Here is a 24,375-nt window from a genome sequence, read left to right as displayed (position 1 = left end):
ACTCCCCTCCCCCTATTTTATGTTTTTTTCCTCTTTCTCTCATATATTATATATATAACTATATTTTACTATTTTTTTTCAAAGTTTTAACATACATATGTATCAGTATATATATAAGGATAAATATTTTGCTGTTTTAAGTGTTTTTTATATTATGCATAATAATTCTTTTTATTTTTTTTCTTTTATTTTTATATTATTTTTTTTTATGTAATTTGCTTTTCATAACAGCCTATATATCTGTGTTTATATTTTTATAAATTCTTTTTATCAAGTACTTAGTTAAATATATACATTTATATTTAAAGCATCTTTTTTATTAATAATAAACAAATATAACTAAAATATATGTATTATTTATTTAATCATTAGTATATATAATATAAATTATTTATAACCAAATTGTAATAAAGTTAGAATATTCTCGATACAATTCACTTTTTTATATTTCTTGTACAAATAAAGACACGAAATTATTAAAGGTATTATCAAGTGAGTAAAATGTGAAATTATCACGGAATCTTATAAAATATATATTGTTTCATTAAGGTTAGTATATACTCTTAAAAAATTAAGTAAAAAATATACGCGTATCATATATAATTACATGCTACCAAGTCTATACTATAAAATTCAAAATGAAAACAGTTTTTTTCTACTACAGCAATATAATTTTTAGGTTTATGAATTTATTAAAATGGTGAATAATGTGTGAATTTCAAACTATTTTGTGTATACAATATATAAGTGTGTGTATATATATGCCTATGTATAAAAATAATACATATTCACACACTTATTTATGTAACATATTATACTATTTTTCTATTAAAATTGATTGAAAAAAATATATATAAAGATTCCCAAATGTGGCCGTGTATTTTTTTTCTACACATTTCTTTGTAAGCATGTTACTTTGAATTAATTTTAATTGTGTATGTATGTGTATATAATACCTGATTAAGCATTTTAAGGATGAAAAAATACAACAAATTTTTACAATAGTTCTTCAGATATTTAAATGTGTTAAACTATTTTACATCAGTATCAATATCACATAAAAATCATGCTACATTTAATGGTATTTTATTGTATCTATGTATATTTAGCTATTAAATATATAAATATAGGCTTTATGAATATACCATTTCCTTATTATTAATTGGAATAATTTCCCCAATAATTTATCCGTAAATAAAAAGGCGAAACTACTTATTTACATTGAAATATAAGAAATATGTATTGAAAAAAATTGTATTTTATTTATTTTTAACAACATTGATTATAAATAGAAGCTCTTTTTTATCATGCGTATTATCAAATAAATATTAAAAAAGCGCATACAAAATTGATTCCTTTCAATTAGTATTATATATTTAAAAATATTTTTTAGAATAAATTTCATTGAAAAATATAACAACGATAGAGTATAATATGTATAAAATTAGAATATGTTATGAATATTCTTTTATTATAGCCTTTAAAGGCATGCTTGCTTTATTTATTTCGGTATTTTATCCTCACTCACACTATAAAAAATTTAATATATATTTTTGTTTATTATTGTAAATAAATTAATAATCAAACCATAAATATAAAAAAATATAAGCATAATACTGTAGTATTAATCGATTTCTAAATGTTGCGATTTTTTTGGTATATAAGTAATTTACATAAATGTATAAATACACTGTATAGATAATTATATGTTTAAGTATATAAACATATTAATCCCTTTTGCTTCTTTGTATGCTTTCCCTATTTCACCGTGAAATAACGAAATATTATAGTTTCTAATATATGGCGATTTATTGATGAATAAAAAATATACTTTTAAAGTAATTTCACTCGAAAGTTTTAAAACAAATATTTTTATATATTAATACGCTTATATATACAATACCCACGTGCATGAAATGTAAGTATATATGTGTAACCTCTTTTTTTCGAAAATTCAAATTTACTTAACTAATCATATATAGGCGTTAAAAACTTTTCCTTTACATTAATTTTATCATCATTCTTCCTTTATTAATATATATGTATTTTTTACCCCTTTGCATGCAAAATAGTATGAATAGAAATGAGAAATTGAACAAAATTTTAGACGAAAAAGAAGACCTTGTCGATGCAAAAGATGATGACAATTCATTGACTGAAAATAATCAAAAAACATTTGAAAACATTTCCCAAAAAAATTATGAAGTGCTTAAATTTTTAAATAAAGATGAACTCTTTTTGCTAATTGATAAATTAAATAAGGATGATAAGCTTACCAAAATAATAGAGGACGACATAAAACAAGAAACCCTTGATTCTCTAAAAAAGGTTAGCCTCCGGAAATATAAATTAGTATTAAAAAGTTTAGTTTAATATAACTTTATGCTTTTGTGATTAATATTATGAATATTGCATATGCATGCATACATACATTGTGCATTTAATTTAATCTATAAAATTGCCCTTGCTTGAATTTTTATTCCGTTTCTTCGTCTGATTTATATTAATTTTTAATATTTTTGTTTTCTCTTAAATTATATAGTATGAGGATGAACAATATGATACCATACAATTGGACAAAAAAGATGAAGAAAACATAGAAAAAGATGAAGAATATGAAGAAGAAGAAGAAAATGATTACATAAAATTATGCAAATATATCCCACTAAGATTAACATATGATGAAAGATTATATTTGAGATTATTAGAAAGCACATTGGAAGTAAGTGAATATACAGATAAAATTGATATATATCATAGTGGTAATAAGAGTCGAAAAATAGTGAGAGAAATAAAAACATTATGCTCTATATTGTCAGGGTTAATTATAGCTAATAATTATGAAAATGGCCAGAAATTAATTCGTGATCGCGATTTTTTAAAAAATAGCAGCTTTTTTAGTTTCGTTTTTGAAATAGGACGAAGATATAAAATATTAAATCCAGATAGAATGAGAAGTAGCTATGGTAAATTAATGTATTTCTTAATGGATACAAGAAGAGAAGATATATATGAATTACTATCTTTTGATTGTGTATCTCCAATAAAAACTGTTTATGATTTATTAAAGGATAAAAAAAATGGATTTCAATTATTAAAAGATGATTTAATTAAAAAAGCTACAATGGAAATAAATGCAAAAGGTAGCAGGAATGAAATACAAAAACAAATTAAACAAAAAGAAGAAGCAATCAAATATTTATCAAGAAAGTATTCAAATAATAATAACAAAAATATATTTAGAATTAATATACCTATATTTAATAATCAAAATTTAGATGAAAATAATACAAATGAACAGCAAGAATTAAAATATTTGTCATCTGAAGAAATAGAAAGATGCTTATATAGTCTATGTGATTATAATACACATATAAAAATGTTTTGTGAACCTTGCGAAATTATGATAGAATATTTAAAAACATATTATGATCCTCATAATAAAGATCCATGCTATTCTTTATCTATTGAAGCTGGGAGGCACGGTAGTAGATTAACACATTCCCACAATAGGCAATATATGTATGTATTACAAACATTACATTTATGGAAAGAAATTGGAGAGCATATGTTTTCTCTATGGGCATGTGCAGAAAATGATATGCTTGATTTTAAAAACCCATATAGATTAATGGATACAGGACAAGGACTAAATCGAATGCAAAGTGGTCATAAAGTTTTAAGTGCCATGAAAAAAATTCTTCACAATGTTCAAAAAAAATTAGGAGGATGGGTTGGATCGAGCATGATTCATATGGGAGACACAAACATTCCAAATACTTTTATGTTTATTGATAAATATACTCAGGTAATTTTTATTATATCCTTATGAATATATGGATAGATGCACCACATTTGTATATCTTATATCTATTTTATTGTGCGTACCCAAATAAAGTATAAAAACAAAAGAGCAAAACGAAACAAGAACAAATAATATGAAAAATTTAATAAAATCTTCATTTTGTATTTTTTCAGGTACCAAGAATTTTAAATCCAATAGTTTTGTGTTTAAGAAAAATAGATGAACTATATAATTCCACACTTTCTATGAAAAATTATATTAATAATGAATTTAAGGGGGCACATAATTTAAAGTAAGGACAAAAAATTATAATTTAAATTTTAGAAAATCATAGGAACGTTTATTTTGTATTAATTATTCGTATAAAAATATATGATTTTCAATGTTTCTCACATTTTTGTATATATTATTTTACATTTTTTTTCAACACTTTTAAAGAATGATGATTACTTGCGATTTCTTTCGTCACGCTTTTGATGGTAGTGGTGGTGATAATTTTAACGAAGCAGGAAGTTGCATTGATGGGCGATTGACATCTGCTTGGAACTGGTGTTCAAAAATTGAGAAGAAAGTTTATTTCCCCATATTTTTATTAACTGGTTTTATTGGATTTGATGGATCTTTTTAAAAAAATAAAAATAAAACCATAAAAATTTCGAAAAAAAACCCAAAGCGCGGAAAGAAACACTATTCCATTTTTTGGTATTCTGATATTTTGTTTTTAATTATTTACATTTTCTTTGCAATGTATATGTCAGTTTTATTTACTATAGAATTTAATGGAGTAGCGATTACACATAAGCATATTGCATATATCATATGCATATATTGTATTGACATATTTGCAGTTTCCAACTGTTATATATTTCATGGGCCTATATTGAACGAATATATTATTAACATTTATGAAATGCCATAATATACCCTAACATTTTTATTTTTTTGCATTTTTTCCTTTTTAAAAATTACTATTGATAATTTTGTAAAATTAAAATACGTTGTTAATTTTATAAATATAACTTGAAAATAATATAATAGCAAAATAAAAAGTTATAAAATTAATTAAAAACAAAAATTAGTAAAAATAAATAAATAGCATACAATGCTTTGAAATATAGGTTGTCCCTGTAAATTTGCATGTTACTAGTCGTATTACCTACCAATATATATTTTGGGGGAAAAAATATATTAATTTATTTATATCAAATTAGTAATATGTTATTTGTTCAGCGAAGAAATAACAGAAACAATATATAATAAAGAGTGATATTTTTTATAATAAAATATTTGAAAAGTATAATTTGGTTTGATACAAAGCCAAAACAACTGTAATTAGATTTAAAAATTTTTTTTTATATAATTCTATAGAAGGTAAGGTTGTGAACATTTTTCAATATATAAGGATACAAAAATATATAAACACCATAAAAGGTATGAATTATATGCAACTAACAGAAAAATATAAAAAGAAAAAGAAAAAAAACATTTCATACATTTTCTAATCATATACTAAAATGAGAGAAGCAAATATGGAAATCCAAGAAATAACTGAGAGGATAGATAATATAATTGCAACCGCAAACGATGATTCACGCAATAAAAGAAAAGATGAATTTGCGGATGATGAATATGCATATAGTTTATGTGATAACTACAAAAGTAAAAAAACGCGAAATGTTATTATATATTTGTTAAATAAAGATATTAATATATTATACTTCAAGGATGAATATAAAAATATTATATTAATTAATTTCCTAAGATGGTGTCAATTAAACAATTTAAATGTTAAAAAATATCATGATATATTTTTAAAACATGAAATTTCTTTATTAATACAAAATAATGAAACATATTTAAACTTTTTTTTAAAACCAATAATTAATAATGATAGATTATTGTGGGATATAAATACTGATATTTTCAAAAATTTTAATTTACAATTTGATATAGTTTCTCAAGGGTCAAATGAAAAAAATGACAGCATCAGTACTATTTATAACAATACACACTTTGTTTATGACCAAAGTTTAAAGTTAAAGCTTAACGAATTTGTAGTTAACTCTTCAGACGACGATTCTTATTTTTCTAGTGACGACACCAATTCAGTTTATGCTTATTCAGATAAATGTGAATCTCGTGATTCTGATGATATGCTTGACGATTATAATAAAAACAAAAATCTTGGTTTAAAATCAATCTCTATGAATAATTACAACAATGTGGATACAAAAAATGAAGTATATATTACACCATTGTCAGACAAGTTAAGTACAGTCGATAATGGTATTGCTAATAATAGTGAAGAAGGAAGTAAAAATACATCGTCCAATTTTTTTATTGATTCAAATAATATACAAAATTCCAATTTTTCTGCAATGCAAAAAAATGCTAATAAAATAAAAAAGGGGATATTATCAAGTATGAGAAATATTAATATTAATCATTTAATAAATATAATTATAAACAAAGATGATGATGAAATATGTGATAATATTTATAACGAAACAAATGATACAAATGAACTAGTAAACAAATTTGTAAGCACATTTGAGAATAAAAACGAACAAGTAAAAAGTTTATACAAAAAAATTAATAGTATGGAAAAAATTATAAAGCATTTAATTAACGAAATTATTAAAAGAGATATAATAATAAATAGAGAACAAAGTATAGAAACCAAAAATGTACACATAGAAGATAATAGAATAGCTGATAAAAATATAGTGGATAATAAGGAATATTATGGTATCAACAAAATTATGGAAAATAATAATACGAAAGTAGAACAAAAAAATAATAGTTCTTGTAATTATAATTCTAGCGATCAAGGCTACATATGCAGCGACGAAGATTACGAAATGTGCTCCAATGTTGCGAACAATCCAGAAAGCACCGACGAAAATAATAATAGTAAAACGAAGAGTACAGACGATTACTACTTCGATAGTTATAATCACATGAGTATACACAGAACTATGATTCTTGATAAAATTCGAACAAATAGTTATTATGAATTTATAACTAAAAATAAAGAAATATTTAAAAATAAAGTCGTCTTAGATATAGGTTGTGGCTCTTCTATCATTTCTTTATTTTGCTCTGATTATGCTAAGACAGTTGTTGGTATAGATAATGCAGAAAAAATATTAAATAAAGCCAGGAAAATAATAAAAGCCAATAATGCTAAAAATATATATTTATTTCAGGGGAAATTAGAAGATCATGATATATATATTGATCAGGAAGAAAAAAATATATATTATATAAATAAAAGTGAAAATATCGAAAATTATAAAAAAACAAATAATATAACTAGCAAATTAAAAATATTAAAATTTGATATTATTATTTCAGAATGGATGGGATATTTTTTATTTTATGAATGTATGATAAATACTATAATATATGCTAAACATATGTATTTAAAAAAGGATGGATATATTTTCCCAAACATTGTACATTTATATTTAGCGGGATATAATGATTCAGATTATATAAATAATAATTTTTTAATATGGGATAAACCTATGTATAACAAAAACTTTTCACAACTTAAGTCAAATAGCAAACAATTTGTACAAACTGCTAAAATCGTAAATGCTGATAAAAATAATATATCTACTGATATAGTTAAGTTTGCAACTATAAACATGTACACATTTAATAAAAACGATCATTTATATGTTAATTCTAATTTTAAAATAAAAATTAATCCTGATAAAATAGTAACGACATTATGTTTTCATTTTGATTGTGAGTTTCATTTGTTTTCATATAGCGAAAGCATGAAAAGTTCATATGATACAAATAATATAAACAAATCATATAATTTTGTCACATTATCAACAAGTATTTTATCTGAAAAAACACATTGGAAACAAACGCTTTTACATATATATTTTCCAAATTACAATATTGCAAATATTGTAGCTAATAACAACAATGATGATAATTATTTATCGGGAAATATATACATATCACAAACGAGCAAAAAATCAAGAAATGTCAGCATACTATTGGATATAGATAAAAATAAAAATATAAACGTGAACGAATCGTGTAATTGTTATTATTCAATAGACTAATTTGTTCCTTAAAAAAATATTATACTTTTTGCTATTTCTTGAATCGTATTGAAATTTTTTTTTTAAAAAGTATATCAATTACCAGTAGATTCATCCACTTTATAAAGATAGAAGAAGAGGGTAATATGACTCATGAATTGTTTCAATATATTTTTAACTAGTGGTTTGACAGAAGTAGATTTTTTTCCGTAAAAGAAATCATATAAAAATTCTTCATTATTGTATACTGTAGATATATCATGTCTTAATAAATAATAAAACATATTCCATTTAATTGTTTGGGGTGGGATAAACATATTTACTTCATTTATATTTTTATACCATTTTTTTTTTTTATAAACATAAGCAAATTTATCAAAAAAATATATAAAGGAATGATAAGGATATGATTTTTCAGGTATCGACATAAGCTCTCTAAATTCGATATTTTTTATAATATCAATAATTGCTCTTATGTATATATCATTTATACTTTTCATTATTGGTCTGTTTAATATAACCGGAACAGTTACGGGAGTACAAAATATTGAGTTATTGATATTAGTGCGCATAGTTTCTGGATCCATTCGACTATTCACGTTAAATATATTTCCAAGTGTGGGTTTGGCTGATGCAATAAAGCACGCATTCACATCAAACGTAGTTATGTCTTCATTTTTATCATGAATTATCGAAACTAATGAGTCATTTGATATGGAAAAAATATTCATAATATCAATATTACTCTCAAGACTTCTTTTCATTGTTGATATTCTTTTTATTTCCTTTTTATGTATATGACCAATTTCAGTATCAATTTTGTTCGTAAAAAATTTCCTAAGGAGAGATGCATTTTGGCATAATTTGAGATAACTATATTTTGGAGTTGTACATGCATCTTGTGATGGTACTGAAAAAATATTTTTAGATTTATACGATTTGTTAAAAAGGAAAAATGATTTTTTATCATAATTACAATAGTCGATTATATAAGAAATTTTAATTTTATCATTTAAGCTAAATAAACATGATAAACTGTTTTCTATATTATTTAATTGGTCATGTATATCTCCATGCATTTCATTTTTCATTATAAATTCTATATATCTTGCATTTTTATATTTTTTATCATATTTTAACATATATTCATAGACATATTTTAATTTTATATCGCTTTTAGCTAATAAATAAGTTCCATAATAGTTGTCAAATGAAGATGAGTCATCTTGTTTAGAATTTTCATTTAAAAAATTTCCACCAACGCTATCAGGATCAGAGTGATATGATTCAACAAATGATTTCAGATCGCCCAATTCTTTGTTAATATAATTATCCGTATTTATCGGTGCATCATCATGACTAGTCCCTCCCATATAATTAGGCGGTTCGTTTCTTTCATAAATGATTTCCTCCGTTAACGGACTGCCTTTTTCATCATAGACATTTTTATACATATTAAAGGAATCCCTTAATGCTTGTTTCATATCATTGAATGTTTTATATGTATTAACAAAACTTTCCACAATTCTTAGTTGTCTTTTCAAACGGTCAAAAGCTTTTTGATGATACTCTTTAAAGGATTTATGAGTTGAAATGTAGTTTTCATATTTTATAGAATGAACAGAATTCGTTATAACATAATTCTGAATAAAGTTCGTATATCTGTTAATATATTCATATATAATAGCTTCATCACGACTTATTTCTGGTGTACTTAATGATGGGAAGGTTATTTTTTTTTTATTTCCAACATTAAATGAGATTCTTCCGATAGGTATAGAGAAATTATTCAGCGTTCTATATAAATGTCTATAAGCATCAACTGGATTGTTTTTATCAAATATAAAAAATTTGGTGTAGTGAATATTAACAAATGAATTAATTAAGCTATCTACTGTGTTCATATTTAAATTATCTGAATACAAATAAATTTTTTTCATAAAACCACGAATTTTCATATTATTTTGATCACCAATATATGTTAACCAGTTATAATAAATAAATGGGTCTCTTTCATATGAATATTCGGTATTGTTTGTAAATACAGTATCATCACTAACTAGTTTATGAGATATATGCCTATACATATCATATGTATATAGTAATAGATTAGTTCTACCACTACCTAATATTGAATGTGGTGTATAAATATTATTACTTACAGTCATTGGGATAACAAAATGACTTAATTTAGGGTTTTTATATACATATCTATTTGGAATGTATGGTTTCGGTTTTTGATCAAAATTAATTATTTCATTAATAAAAGAGATAAATTGGCCTAAATTATGTGATGGTACATGTTTACATATGGAATTATTTTTTATATAGTTAAAAAATGGATAATTATTTGATACATTAATGTCGGATAAATAAACAGGAATATTATATATTCGTAAATAGTATTCATTTCTAATGTTTAAAATATAATAACTTAATGATCTCATATGCATCGATGAGTGAATACCCAAAGAAGAATATAAGCTTACTACTTCGTCATTGTCTAAATCAGAATAAAAATTAACATTCTTAAAAAATCCCATCAATGAACCTACATTTTTTTTATAATTATAATTTAATTTTTCATTTACAGCTAATAAGCAAAATAATTCTGGGTTTATTAAATATATCAATTCTTTAAAATCTCGTAATTTAGCTAATTTAGATGTGAAAAATTTAGGGATATATTTAATAATATGTCTATATTTTGATACATTTTGATAGCCTATTGTAACATCCTCCATATTTGCATATAAACCAGATAATGGTGATCCTGTTGAAGTATAACCTAATAAATTAATTTTTTTATTTAACATATAGTAATGGAACCTTTTTACGAATTTTAGAGATATTATTTCATCATCTTCGCTGTCATCACTATCTAAAGTTTGATAGGAATATTGAAAATTGTCATAAGTATTATTATTAGAATCCAATACGGTCGTGGATTCTGATGTACCTTCATCTTCATCCTCACCCTCACTATAGTCTGATTTGATATTCGAAGTCAGATTTTCATCCATTTTGAAGGAGTCTCTCATACGTTTATTATCAGCATATTTTGATTTTTTGAATTTAGAATTTTTTTTTTTATTCAATTGCTTGCTCACATTTTCTAAACTATCATATTCAACCTTATGATCGCTAAACATTTCTTCAAAATAATCTGTTAATTTTTTTTTGGGGGGAACAAATTTAAATGATTTGTAGAGACAATGATGATGATTTTTAAAATATGGATCTTTTCGATATTTTATGGTACTTTTATCAGCTATTATATTTACGTCGGTTAAAGTTCGTTTGAAATTGTCATTCAGTATTGCTAATATTGTTCTTTCATTTGAAATATTTATTAATGAGAGATTTACTGTCTTCCATACATCTCTATCTAACGTGAAAACAATTCTACTAATATTACCTCCCACACAATGTGCATGTACAAATACATCATATGTATGGCATGTATCATCTTTTAATAAATTCTTGAATGTCATAGCTAAACGGTTTGTTATAAGAAATGCATAATTAGCATGAGCGTGTATTCCTTCATTACCAACAAAATTTGTTATTACTACATATGGCGCAAATAAGAAATATTTATGATATTTTTTTTTTAACATTACATCATACTTTATTAAAGCTACTTGAGGACTCCATATTCTATAATCATCTGCATTTCTTGAATTTGGCCTTCCATGTAATAATAGATTGAATGCACAATGAAATTGCTTTTTTTCAAAAGGAATATTATTCTTTATGTTATTATATCTTTCTTTTTTATACTCATTATATTCTTTTGTTTCAAATACATAATATTCATTAATAGATCTTACAAAATCTCCCTTGAAGTTAGGATGTTGCAAATCAATAAAAGGATTTGTTTCGAGGGGATGCAGCATCCATTTTTCGTCAATGTCGTTTTCAAAACTTATCTGAAGAGGGAAAAATATGTATATATATATGTTCGCCCATATAATGCATAATATTGTCTTGATTTTCTTTGGGGGTGTTTTTACTTACATTATCACTAGAATCTGAACATACTACATATCCATATTTCACAAATAATAAAAATAGCAATATAAAATTATACATTTTTTTTCTTTATAAGTTAATTACAAATTTCATATCTTTAAATAAGATTATTTCATTAATTTTAAAAAGGTATTGCAAATTAGGTGTGTATAAATATATAATATGCTTTTTGTTTACAAAGTCTATTAAATATTATACTTTATATATCGTATGATATGTATCCACTAAAAAAATACACAATTTTATAACTTGTACAAAAACTATTATAGAAAATACAAATAAAACAATGAGTATTAATATAATGCATACACTTGCCTATGCTTATATATAGTGGCAATTAAAGCTGCAAATAAAAAATTATTAAATAATATATCAAATGAAATGCTACTAAACTAAAATGTTGAAGGTAAAAATATTAATCAAAATTTATTATTATCAAAAAAATATATGTATTATTAAAATGAGTGTATATATATATATATATATATGTGTATACACTTCTAATGTTTAACAAATATAAATATTACGATGTGGATTCTTTCACATTTTTTCCACATTTATTTTATCTTTTTATTTAAAGGATAATATGTAATCTTTATAATTATATTGTATATAATACTGAAAACCATGTTTTATAGATAAATTTATAATTGAAAAAAACAATTTAATTGCAACCACAATACATTAATAGACGAAGAAATAAATATGACAAATTATGCTATTAATACGATACTGAAATATACATAAATTATCGGTTGTTTTTAAAGCATAACATATTATAGTAAAATTTATGTATGCATAATAAACATGTTATGATTAAAAATATAAAACCAAAAAACTAATAATATATAGCATTCGCCAAAGAGGGATAATAAATAAAGATAAAACATTTAAAAGAAATTATTAAATGTAACATTGTTTACATATATAAATATTAAAAATTAAAAAAAAAATAATAATAGTCAAAAATAATAGTAATAATAATAATAATAAACAGAAAAAAAAACGTTAATCTAAACTAATGCATCTATAGCTAGTATAAAAAAAAATACACCTTTGTAAATCCATAAGTGAGTGTTTATATGATATGCATATTAATTTTGATTCATTTGAAATAAATGTTATAATATCTTTATATTTATAAAGTAATTATTTTAAAATTTCAATAAATATGTAAATGTGAATATGCATGATAATGCATCTGCGTGCACAAATAAAATGCAACGCAAACAAAAAAATACATTTATTCATTTTAATGCGTGTCTTCCTATGTGAAGATAAAACGTTACATAATGTATGACAACTTCTTACTCACATTTACATAAAAATATAATTAAAACAATTATAAATTTTGTGATTTGAGTTTTTTTAAAACATTGATAACATATTAATTTTTGGATGAATATTTCGAATTTTATAAACCATTTTTTTGAATGCGATGCGTCATATAAAAACTAAAAATACGGTTTGGAATAATATTAGTTTTTTCTGTATTTGTCTGCATTTATGTATAACTTTAAATAAGGTAAACTATATATTTTTCTCTTTCTTTTTAACAATATGGAATTTGTAAATATCAAATTAAAAAACAATAAAACAATGGAATGAATAATACTTCTGTTTATATGAATTTGGAGAATGTTATTGAAAAAAATAACAGTGAATGATATAGATATTTCTTATGTTATTATTTCGATATTTTATTAAATTTTTAAATATTATATATATGTATTTGCGTAGGTAATTGAGTATGCACACACAAATAATATGCAAAAAATTAATAGACAAAACAAATAAATTGTAGTATTATAATAAAATACCAAATAAAAAAATATGAAAACATTAGAAGTAAAAATAATTAAAACGGATATAAGAAATGCCTAAAAATATATTTAAAACTCTTAGACGATTAAGAGCGTCTTAAAATTATTTTAAAATGCCTAAAAATGAACAAATATAATTTCTTTCATATTGAAAATACTTCATGCTCTGTAACTGAAAGCTCTCTTAATGATTTGCCCTTTGGAAATTCATGTGTAGACATTAAAAAGAAAGAGAAAAAATGTATTGATCCGAATGGATTTTCTAATGATGCAAAAGACGCATTTGATGATGACAGTAAAAGAAATGCATTGGATTTCTTAGGTTTATATAAAAAAAATGAAAAAACTAAAATCCAAAATTCCTCAAATAAAAAAAGTACGAAGGAAAAAGGCTACATTGCAAATTTCCAATATGAAAATCGTATGTTAAACTATAATAATAATGATACCAATAATAATGGTAATAATAATATTGATAATTCAGAATGTAAAGCACTAAACAATACCATAATATGTACCCAAAATTATACCTATAGTAAAGGTATTGCTGGGGTAAATGGTGAAATCCTTGATAATAAGGAGATTCTTTCCAGCTCCTATAAAAATGTGTACAATAAAGAATTTATTAACAATTTATGTGTAAATAATAAAAAAGAAGATCCAAATGATATAAGAAATGGAACTAAAAATGAGTTTTATTGCTTAAAAAAAATTATTGATAATAACTTAAATAATAATTATGATAAAAATGAAGTAAGAATTTTTCATATTTATCATGATAACAGAGCAGAGTGTCTATTCAATGATATAAGCATAATAAAATTTTATGCACACAATAATATTTGCATATATGAAAACAAGTATTATATATATAATGAGATTAATTCAAATTTATTTCAAAAAAAAAATGAAATTGAAAAGGGAATCGAAAAAGAAATATCTTTTGACATCGGTAAGGAAGATATTTATGAATATATCTATAAAGAAAAAATAAAACTAAAAAATAATAATTCGAATACTAATAATAACAATGATAACGAAATTAAGAGTAAAAATGATAGTTATTGTCAAAAACAAATGCAACGTATCCAATTCTACATGCATAAACTTCCATTCTTTTTAAAAGAAAAAATAAAAATATTTATACATATATATAACATGTTTAGTATACACCCATATATTAACCATAAATTTATTGAAGATGGCATGTACTCTAAAAATCTTAAAATTTATTTCACTTTTGAAAAATTTATATATATTAAATGGCGTTTTTATTCTAGTGGCGCATTGCAAGATATGTTGAAGGATATTGTCTTAAAAAAAAAAAATAATAAATATATATACAATTGTCAAAACAACTTTGTAAAAATTAATGATTTTATATATATAAACTTTTTAACACAAGAAATCAAAATAAATGATATACACAATAATAAATTTGATGAAAATAATTATATAATTTTAAATGGTAATGGGCTTTGTTTTTCTGTGCATTATTATATTATGGTTCCATATCATAGACATGTTAGTGAAAATATGGTTATACCAAATGAATGCACTGATGAAAATGTTAAGAATAATGTAAATTATAATTATAATAAAGATTACCATTTAAACTATGAATATGTTTATATTTCGCAATTATTTAATATTTATGATGATTTTGATATTACTTTTTTATATCCATTATATATTTCTTACGTTTTTTATTATCATTTATTTGTGGAAGAAAAAATTAAGAGTAATACAAAAATAGTAGACAATGTTACACTAGAACAAAGCAAGAGAAAAAATTTTAAATATGAACTTAATGAAAAAAATAGAAACTATGATAATACCTTGGAATCGTCATATCTCAACCACCTAAACGATATTTACATTAAATTGTCTAACTGTTTTGAAAGAAAGATTTTGGATTCTAAAAACTCTAATATAAAAATAGAAAATGACACTATTACATTTTTAATCCCCAAAAGTTGTTATATTAACTCAGAAAATGGTGAACTTATGAATAAAAAAACTCACTATTTAAGTTTGTTATATGCTATATGTATAAGCAAATATAATATAAATGAAAAAAACAATATTTTAAACAATGGAAAAAATAATTACACTAATGAAACTTATCAATATGAAAAAAATTACATATTTCCAATAAATGGTATACCTAATAAAACAAAATTAGAACAATACTCATATTATTGTGATAAAAATTATGGAAATATAGAATATTCTGAAAATAGACTTAAAGAAGAAAAAATCGATTGGAAAATTTTATGCATGAACGAAATTAAAGAAGTCAATAGTCTACGTTCTATTTTTCCAAATCATATGAAAGAATATTTTAATACATGTAACAAAATTGACAACATAATAAAAATTAGTATACGAAGTAATGGCATTTGTTTTTTTTATGTAAAAAATATTATTTATGAATATATATTTTTTTCTTATTTTATAATATTTAATTCTATGAAAAATTTATTTGATTTAATATACAAACAAAAAGGTCAACGAGATAACATAAACTCAGAATATTTTAAAAATAATGAATCCGAGAAATATAATTATAATAATAATTCGAATACGAATAATTATAAATGCGATAATTTCTATACGGAATCCGAAGCTTTCACACATAATGGGAAAGGGAATGAACTAATAAGTGCATTAAGAAATTATAATAAGCCATGTTTTGACAATATCAGTTATGACAATGTGTTAAATATTTGCAACAATAAATTAAATGAAAATGACATAAATTATTATAATGTTATGGATATTAAAAACGAAGCATTGTCTACATTTGAAAATATAACTAAGGTATTTGATATTAATAATATAAATAGTATTTATAACGATCTTTATATATGTGAAAATAAAAAAATTACCACATTTAAATTAGTTAACGTAATGAATAAGGAGAAACAAAATATATTAACTCCATATTATTTTAACCACAATATATTAACCGAAATATTTTTTATAAAATTGTCTAACATACATATTTTTGATATCAATAGGCAATTAAATACAGTTTTTGAATACATAGATTATAATAATAAAACGTTTACACCTTTTTTAAAAGAATATAAAAAATACGAAATGAATATTCAATTAGATTTGTTGGAAAACATGTATAATATCAACAATGAGCTTTATTTATTATATGTTAAAAAAATTAATTTTTCTCATGATATTTATAAATACAATTACTTATTTGTATTGGATCATTTATTAAAAAATTATATACTTTATTATAATATATATTTCATAATACATGATAAATTAAAAAAAAGCAATTACTATAAATTAAAATATACTAATAAAAATAAAGAAACAATATCTGTCCATTTTACCGTATCCTTTAATTATCTATACGATAAAATGATTACTCGTTTCAAATTAAAACCGAAATATTATATAACACATATTGAGAAAGATTCAAATCAAATTTTTGACGAAAAAAATTACATTTCATTTATTAGAAATTATGTGAATACAAAGTGCATAATGTAGAATTTTTTTTAAGCTCTTTATTTTCAAAAAGGGTGAGCTACACGTAAATATTATACAATGCGTAGTTCAATTGATTATTTTGTGTTTGCAATAATTCTAAAATGTTTTTTTATCTTATCCATAGTGTTTATACCTTTAAGTAATGATGACTTTTCGCTTTTGTGATACAACAATTTATATTACATGTATGGATATAGACTGATATGATTTTATTCTATAATTCATTTCATTTAGTTTATTATATGTGATTTGTTTTATATAATTCATTAATTTAAATAATTTATAATTTTGTTACGTTGTCAATTTTTCTTGAATATGTATATATTTTCTAAGCAAAATGTATCATAATTGCTTACTAACATTTGGTCATTGTGCATTTTTTTTTAAAGTGTAGCATAAGACATAATAATATCAATAAAATTTTGAATATTTTTCTATGTAAATATATTTACATCATTTTTTGGGGGGAAAAAATTTATTTATATAATATAATAAATGGCAATTTTCCAGTTAGTTTAAATTCCTTATTATATCACAAGGAGATTTGTAATTTTTTTTCCTAGTGTGCGATTTCTTTATGTGATATAGCAAAAAATATTGATAAAATGTTTTCTTATACTTGTTACTTAATTTATTTGTTTTTAAAAAACTCGAAAATGTGTGCTTTATAAAGAAATACAAATTTTTTTGGTTTCGCATTTTTCGTTTTTGTATGATATTTTTTTTTAATTTTAAACACAAATGAATCTTATTGCTAAGCTTAGTATTTCTAATGTTTTTAATACGTTTAATATTTTGATTTTGTTTTTTTCTCTTTTCGAATTTGCCTAATATTTTATTATTGCCTACTACATTATGCAACTTCTTTGTATTTTGTTGTATATTCATATTAACTTCTTGTTTAATTTGTGTATTATGCTTGAGTATGGCTAATAAAAAAAGATTCATATTATTAAGGTCATTTAATTCATTTTTTCGATAAACTATAATATTATATATATATTTGTATGCTTCTTTATTTATATTTTTATAGTGAAGAAAGTATTTGCAAGATGAGAGAAAGTACAAAAACAAACACAAATTTTTAATTTCACTTGAGACAGTAAAATACTTATGTACGTCTTTACACAAAACATTTTTGATCGTATGATGTCGTTTAAATTCATTTAAAAAGTCAAATATATTACAAATATCAGTGTCGTTAAAATAGTTATATATTTTAATTTTATTAAAAATGTTTAAAATGATTGTAATTGAATTTTGTATAATTTGTTTTTTTTCTTTTATTATTAATATATTTTTATCATTAGTAGGAGCGTTTTTTAATAATACCGTGGAGTTATTTTCACATATTTCTGCTAATTGATTTTTTAAATTTCGATTATAATGTGTAATGCATGAAAGTAAGAAGGTGAAATTGTTCATATAATTATTTATATTTTCTTCTCTGTTTATATTTTCTAATATTTGCAAAAAAAATATTTTTTGAAAATTTTTTTCAAAAAAATCATTATTTTTTATAAAAATTGACAATATTTTTATTACAAATTCATAAAAATGTGTTTTATTGTCTATTCCTTCTTTTTTATCATAATTAAGTATTTCAAAAACAACATCTTGATAAAATTCATTATCATTCATTATTTTTTTATTTAATTTTGGGCATTTTAAAACTTCAAGTGTAAGCTTTAAAAACATATTCTTTTCTATATTTTTATATAACGATATATAACATATAAATATTTGTTCAATTTGTTTATCTATAGAAAGTTCTTTTTTATCGGTTTTTGTATTGTTATTGTTATGGGTTTTGCTTTTTTTTTTTAATATATGAACATATTTTAAAATCCTGTATATACTTGAGTTTATGTCATAACTATAAAAATTACTGTCCAATCTTTCATGATTCATATTTATGTTTTTATTAAAAGGTACATATAAATCTAACTTTGTATTTTTATAATATATCTTAGTCTTCTTATTAGTTGTTACTATGTTTCTATGATACAATTTTAAATAAGAGTCGCATCTAACTTTGTAAAAGTTTTTACTCATCGTTGCTATTTAGTGTGTTTCTAATTTTGTACGTGCTATTTTTCCCCTTCTCATGATAATACAACATATATATACAAATTTATTTCTTCCTTTTTTTTAATCAAACCAGTTATATATTTTTCTTAAATCGGCAATGCAGAGGGGAAGAAATTAAAAGTAAAGCGAGTCATTTTTATCTTACATTTTATTACTTATTTTTCTTCAAATGCAATTAAAATGGGGAATAATAAGCATAAATTATGGAAAATAAAAAATTTTAATAATAAAAAAAATAAAATTCATCAAATAAGCGGAACAAATAAGCAAAACAAGGCGCTCCTCTTATATAATTTTCTTTATTTTTCAGTCGAACAGATAAAATACGATAAAATTATTTTACACATTGATTTTAAACTTTTTTTATTGAAGAATAATAAAAGCAATGTAGCCCAATAGGCTTACGATTTGTTGTACTTCAACAATTGTATAATTTAGTTATTTATTTACAAGTTCACAAATCATGTTTTTTAAAAAATGGGGAAAATTTCAAACAATTTATTTCTCCATTTCCTTTCGCTTTTTTATATTTCTTTTTTTTCTTTTAATATTATATAATATTGAATTTTTAGAATTTTATATACTTATTTTTTTTTTAAAATGAAATAATGATTTTCACAAAGCAATGCTTGTTTCTATCATTTTTTGTAGTCATTGTATCATCTTTTTTGAAGCCCAAATTATTGCTAAACAACTATGTAAGTATAAAAACTTTTCGAACAAAACATAATAGAATAATTATTGTGTAACAATGATATTTAAAAGAATGACATATGTTGCATGTGTATCTATGACATTATATAAACATGTGCATCCTGATGAGGGGACATCATATTTATGCATATATTTAGGTTAACCAATCTGATCATTTTAACTTTATTTTTTTGTTAGATATACTCCAAGACTAGTCAATTTAAGAAAAGAAAGAAAGTAATTAATTACCAATTATTAAAAAGTAAAGATAAAGATGTCGAATCTTACATTCCCCATATTTATAAGGATATTGTACCATCATTAAAAGAATTAGCTGATCAAGTACTAACACAAATTCGATGATTTTAATATCATTGACAATAAAACAATTATGAGAATCGGTTGTGCATATACATCTGTGTGCTGGAAAATTCAAACTTTTGGCAGTAATATGCCTCCTAATTTCTCCTTCTATGCATGCTTCTCTTTTTGGTTCTGCAGTCTAATTTGTAGGAACATGGATTTGCATACACTATAACTTAATTTTTTTTTCGAGTACTAATATATGTTAATGTTTTTTTTACTTTTTTATAGGAATACTCTTATAAGCAACTTTTAAATGCATATATTCCCGAAACAATTGAAAGAGAGAAGAGAGATAAATTAAACAAAAAAATAAATCAAAAAAATAGTAGAAAACAAAGTAAGGAAAACAGAAAAACTAATAATAATAATGAAGTTGATGAAAAAGAGGAAAACGAAGATAATGAATGTAATAAAGATTTATCAAATAATATTGACAAAATGATGGAAATAAAAATGAAAGAAAATGATATTAAACATTTTGAAAATTTAAGTGAAATAAATAATCATAAAAATAAAAATAAAATATTAGATATAGCATATGATGTTATTGAAGATACATTAAAAAATACTTATATGGATCAAAAATTAGGATTAGATAATGAAAATAATGATTCAAAAAAAAATTATTTAGAAATCGCGAAAAAAAGAAAAGACTTATTATATGATAAATTAATTAATAATTATTCCATGTTAAATAATTCTAGTACATTTGATTTGTTTGGAGTTTTTTATGACAACAATAATTATAAAGATGATAATAAGTTAATAGAAGAACTTGACAAAATTATGAATTTGGAGCCTTTTAAAAGTAACAAAGATAATATTGATGAAGATATTGATGTCCTTTTAAAAAAAGATAAAATACCTACACATATTCGTAACTTTATTTTAAAGTATAAAAATTTGAGAAAAATTAATATGTCAAATAAGAAAATACATCATACAAAAAAAAACGAGAATGAGCAGGTGAAAGAAAGTGGTGGTGTTAAACAAATGGACAACGATGATAATGTAGATAATGAAAAAGAGAAAGACGAAGAAAACGGAAATTATGAAAACAATATAAAAGATGAAAATGGAGAAAATATATACAACGATTTTAATAGAGACTTAAACAAAGTTTTGATGACTTTTAATAAAAATTTAACTAATGAAAAATTAATAAAGAGAGATAAATACATTATAGATGAGTTATATGAAGAATATAAAAAGCATATAAAAAATATGAGCATTAAAAGAAATAAATTAGAACCACAAAAAGATAATTATGATTTTTTAACATTTGTTCATGAATATGGTGAAGAGTTTTTTTTCCAAAAATATGGATATTTTGATAATTATCTAAAGGAAAATGTTGAAAAAATTAAAAATAAAGTTAGGAGCGAAAATGCAAGTATAGTAAGCATTCCAAATATTATGAATTCTGAATCGAATTTAGAACAAGAGAAATCTTCGACAATTACTAAATCAAATGGCCCAGCAAATAATATGGGAAATGAAAAAGACAACATAAATGAAGATTTTTTAAATGATTCTCCTGAAAAAAGAATCATTAAACAAAATAATAGGAAAATAAATAATGAGAAGAATAACACACAAATGCGTAATAATTTAGACTGGAGAAAAGAAAGTAATAAATTAGAAAGTTATATGCTATCAAATATAGTACACGAATATAATAAAAGAATATATGATATATATAAACCTAATGATATGATAACAAACCAATATGGATTTAATAATTATATTGACAATGAAGAATATGATATAGATATAAATGTTTCTTTAAATAAATATAGTATAATGAATTATGATAGTAAAGAGGAATTAAATAATGATGAAAGTTTATATGTTGGTAAATTAATATTTGGAAAAATATTTAGAATTGAGAAAAATATGGCAATTGTAGATATAAATTATTCACATTATGGAGAAATCCATTCAGATCAAATGCCATACAATATTACTAATATTAGTGATGTATTTAAAGTTAATGATAAATTAATATTTGAAATATATAAAATGTATCCTAATAGAATTGAATTAACACTAAAAAATATTCAAAAAATTAACGACCTTAATAAAATATTATTATATAAAACACAAGATATTCCTTTTGAAGTAACAGTTTTGTCTATAATAAAAAATGGTATAACTGTTTCTTATAATGATATATATACATTTATTCATATATCTGCTATATCCTCTAAATATAAAGTTATAGTAGACGAAAATGAAACTATTGATTCAAATTTATTAAATAAAAAAATAAAAGTATTTTGTACTGATATTAATAAATTAAGTTTTTCAAACTTATTATATGAGCAAAATGAACAATTAAAAAATATAAATATGTATGATGTGATTGACGTGGAAATTATACATATATCCAAATACGGTATAATGGTAAAATATAATGATATTGTTGGGCTTATACACATATCAGAAATTTCCAGAAAAAAAATCGAAAATATTAATAATGTTTTCAAAATTAATGAAAAGATTAAAGGAATGTTAATAAATATAGATTATTATAACAAACGATTCTCTTTATCTACTAAAATTTTAGAAACTCACGATAAAAATTTTATTGATAATAGAGATGACATTTATAATAATATTGAGCATATTATTAATAACATTAAAAAAAGAAGTAATAAAATGGAAGTTAACGATTCGAATATTAAGAATCAGTTATTATCTCTAATTGATATATACAAAGATGGTAATGGGTCTGAAAAAATGAAAACTAAAGAGGGAAAAGATGAAACTACTAATCAACATAAAAAAATACAAGAGGAAATAAAACTTTACGAAAATGAAAAACTAGATAAACACCCCCAAGTTACTAGTGAAAAAACTGGGAGTCAAGCTGAACATATTGCAGACATGAAAACTGATAATAATATATTTGATGGAGAAGAAAAATATAGCGTTAATTCTATTGATAATCATATTAAAAAAATACAAGAAAAAGATCAAAACGACGATGATGGCACACTCTTCGAGTTAAATCAATCTGAAGAAGAAAAAGAAGAATTATCTATTGATACCCACAATGAAATTATCCCATATCTACTTCTAAAGAAGTCCGATTGCAACAAAGAAGAACATGAGGAAGAAAAGAAGTAAGGCGTGAAAGAGCAAACTACATATATTTTACATTTATGTGGGATTATTAATATTCAGTTCAATTGAAAACAAGAAATCTTTATATGATCCTATTATTTTTTTTCAAATTTGTTTCCATTATTTTTCCTTTTTAGGGAAATTGTTTGGAACCTGGACGACGAAGAATTTTTGCATTCTAATTCTCCGACTCAGAATTCTCAATGTATACTTAGAAAATTATTTAAATATACATATTAATATATTCCAAAGTGTACATATATATAATAGTGTTATTTTCTATCATTAATCAATGTCTAGTGTGTGAGTATATTTTGAGAGATATACGTTGATAAAGTATCAGACTCTCATAATATTATATTATGCCCCATATTCAATTATACTTTTCTTTCTTTTTTAGATATCGAATATCAGTGGTCATATTTAAAAGACAAAAAATGGATACCCTTTCCATATAACGTCAATAGAATTATAAATTACTATTTCAACATTAACGATGATTTTTTTACGTATAAGGAAAAAAAGTAAGGGGCAACAAAAATAATAATAAAACAACAAATGATGAAACAATATATATGTCTTAAATCGTGGATCATGCATTTCCTTTTATTTTTATTGGCAGTGTAACATACGAAATATATTTTGCAAAAAACGTAAGGATTGATTTGTCTACTGGTTTGCAAAACAAGATTAGAAAGACATTAAAGTAATGATAAATAGTGAACAAAAAAAGCAAAAAGTAACAAAGTAAAAAGAGATAATTTTAAAATAATGGAAACTAAACACTAATTTGTTTATTTTTTTAAATATATAGGAATTTATCTTAGTTGTTTATTCTTTGGATTAT

The 24,375-nt window shown here is 22.4% G+C and overlaps 6 protein-coding genes across 6 annotated transcripts; 4 read left to right on the top strand and 2 right to left on the bottom strand.

Moving 5' to 3' along the window:
- Positions 1-2,073: 2,073 nt before the first annotated feature.
- PBANKA_1426100 (conserved protein, unknown function) lies at positions 2,074-4,433 on the top strand (the record flags this gene model as incomplete). The annotated part of the gene is made up of 4 exons (XM_034567603.1): positions 2,074-2,328; positions 2,543-3,808; positions 3,979-4,097; positions 4,244-4,433. The coding sequence occupies 4 exons, from the start codon at positions 2,074-2,076 to the stop codon at positions 4,431-4,433; spliced, it is 1,830 nt and encodes a 609-aa protein (XP_034424084.1).
- An 886-nt stretch (positions 4,434-5,319) lies between these two features.
- PBANKA_1426000 (histone-arginine methyltransferase CARM1, putative) lies at positions 5,320-7,893 on the top strand (the record flags this gene model as incomplete). Its single annotated transcript, XM_034567602.1, has 1 exon — positions 5,320-7,893. The coding sequence occupies one exon, from the start codon at positions 5,320-5,322 to the stop codon at positions 7,891-7,893; it is 2,574 nt and encodes an 857-aa protein (XP_034424083.1).
- A 74-nt stretch (positions 7,894-7,967) lies between these two features.
- PBANKA_1425900 (conserved protein, unknown function) lies at positions 7,968-11,967 on the bottom strand (the record flags this gene model as incomplete). Its single annotated transcript, XM_034567601.1, has 2 exons — positions 7,968-11,804; positions 11,893-11,967. 2 exons carry the CDS (start codon positions 11,965-11,967, stop codon positions 7,968-7,970), a joined length of 3,912 nt encoding a protein of 1,303 aa, XP_034424082.1.
- Positions 11,968-13,853: 1,886 nt separating this feature from the next.
- PBANKA_1425800 (conserved Plasmodium protein, unknown function) lies at positions 13,854-17,249 on the top strand (the record flags this gene model as incomplete). The annotated part of the gene is made up of 1 exon (XM_034567600.1): positions 13,854-17,249. The coding sequence occupies one exon, from the start codon at positions 13,854-13,856 to the stop codon at positions 17,247-17,249; it is 3,396 nt and encodes a 1,131-aa protein (XP_034424081.1).
- Positions 17,250-17,759: 510 nt separating this feature from the next.
- Positions 17,760-19,304, bottom strand: PBANKA_1425700 (conserved Plasmodium protein, unknown function; the record flags this gene model as incomplete). Its single annotated transcript, XM_034567599.1, has 1 exon — positions 17,760-19,304. One exon carries the CDS (start codon positions 19,302-19,304, stop codon positions 17,760-17,762), a length of 1,545 nt encoding a protein of 514 aa, XP_034424080.1.
- A 644-nt stretch (positions 19,305-19,948) lies between these two features.
- On the top strand, positions 19,949-24,355 carry PBANKA_1425600 (RNA-binding protein, putative; the record flags this gene model as incomplete). The annotated part of the gene is made up of 7 exons (XM_034567598.1): positions 19,949-20,038; positions 20,232-20,375; positions 20,628-23,527; positions 23,666-23,733; positions 23,929-24,052; positions 24,151-24,234; positions 24,343-24,355. 7 exons carry the CDS (start codon positions 19,949-19,951, stop codon positions 24,353-24,355), a joined length of 3,423 nt encoding a protein of 1,140 aa, XP_034424079.1.
- Between the last annotated feature and the right edge of the window lie 20 nt (positions 24,356-24,375).

The sequence above is a fragment of the Plasmodium berghei genome, assembly GCF_900002375.2.
Source record: "Plasmodium berghei ANKA genome assembly, chromosome: 14".
In the NCBI taxonomy this organism is placed as follows: domain Eukaryota; phylum Apicomplexa; class Aconoidasida; order Haemosporida; family Plasmodiidae; genus Plasmodium; species Plasmodium berghei.
Note: the sequence above shows the minus strand (reverse complement) of the source record. Positions and strands in the feature narration are given on the sequence as shown.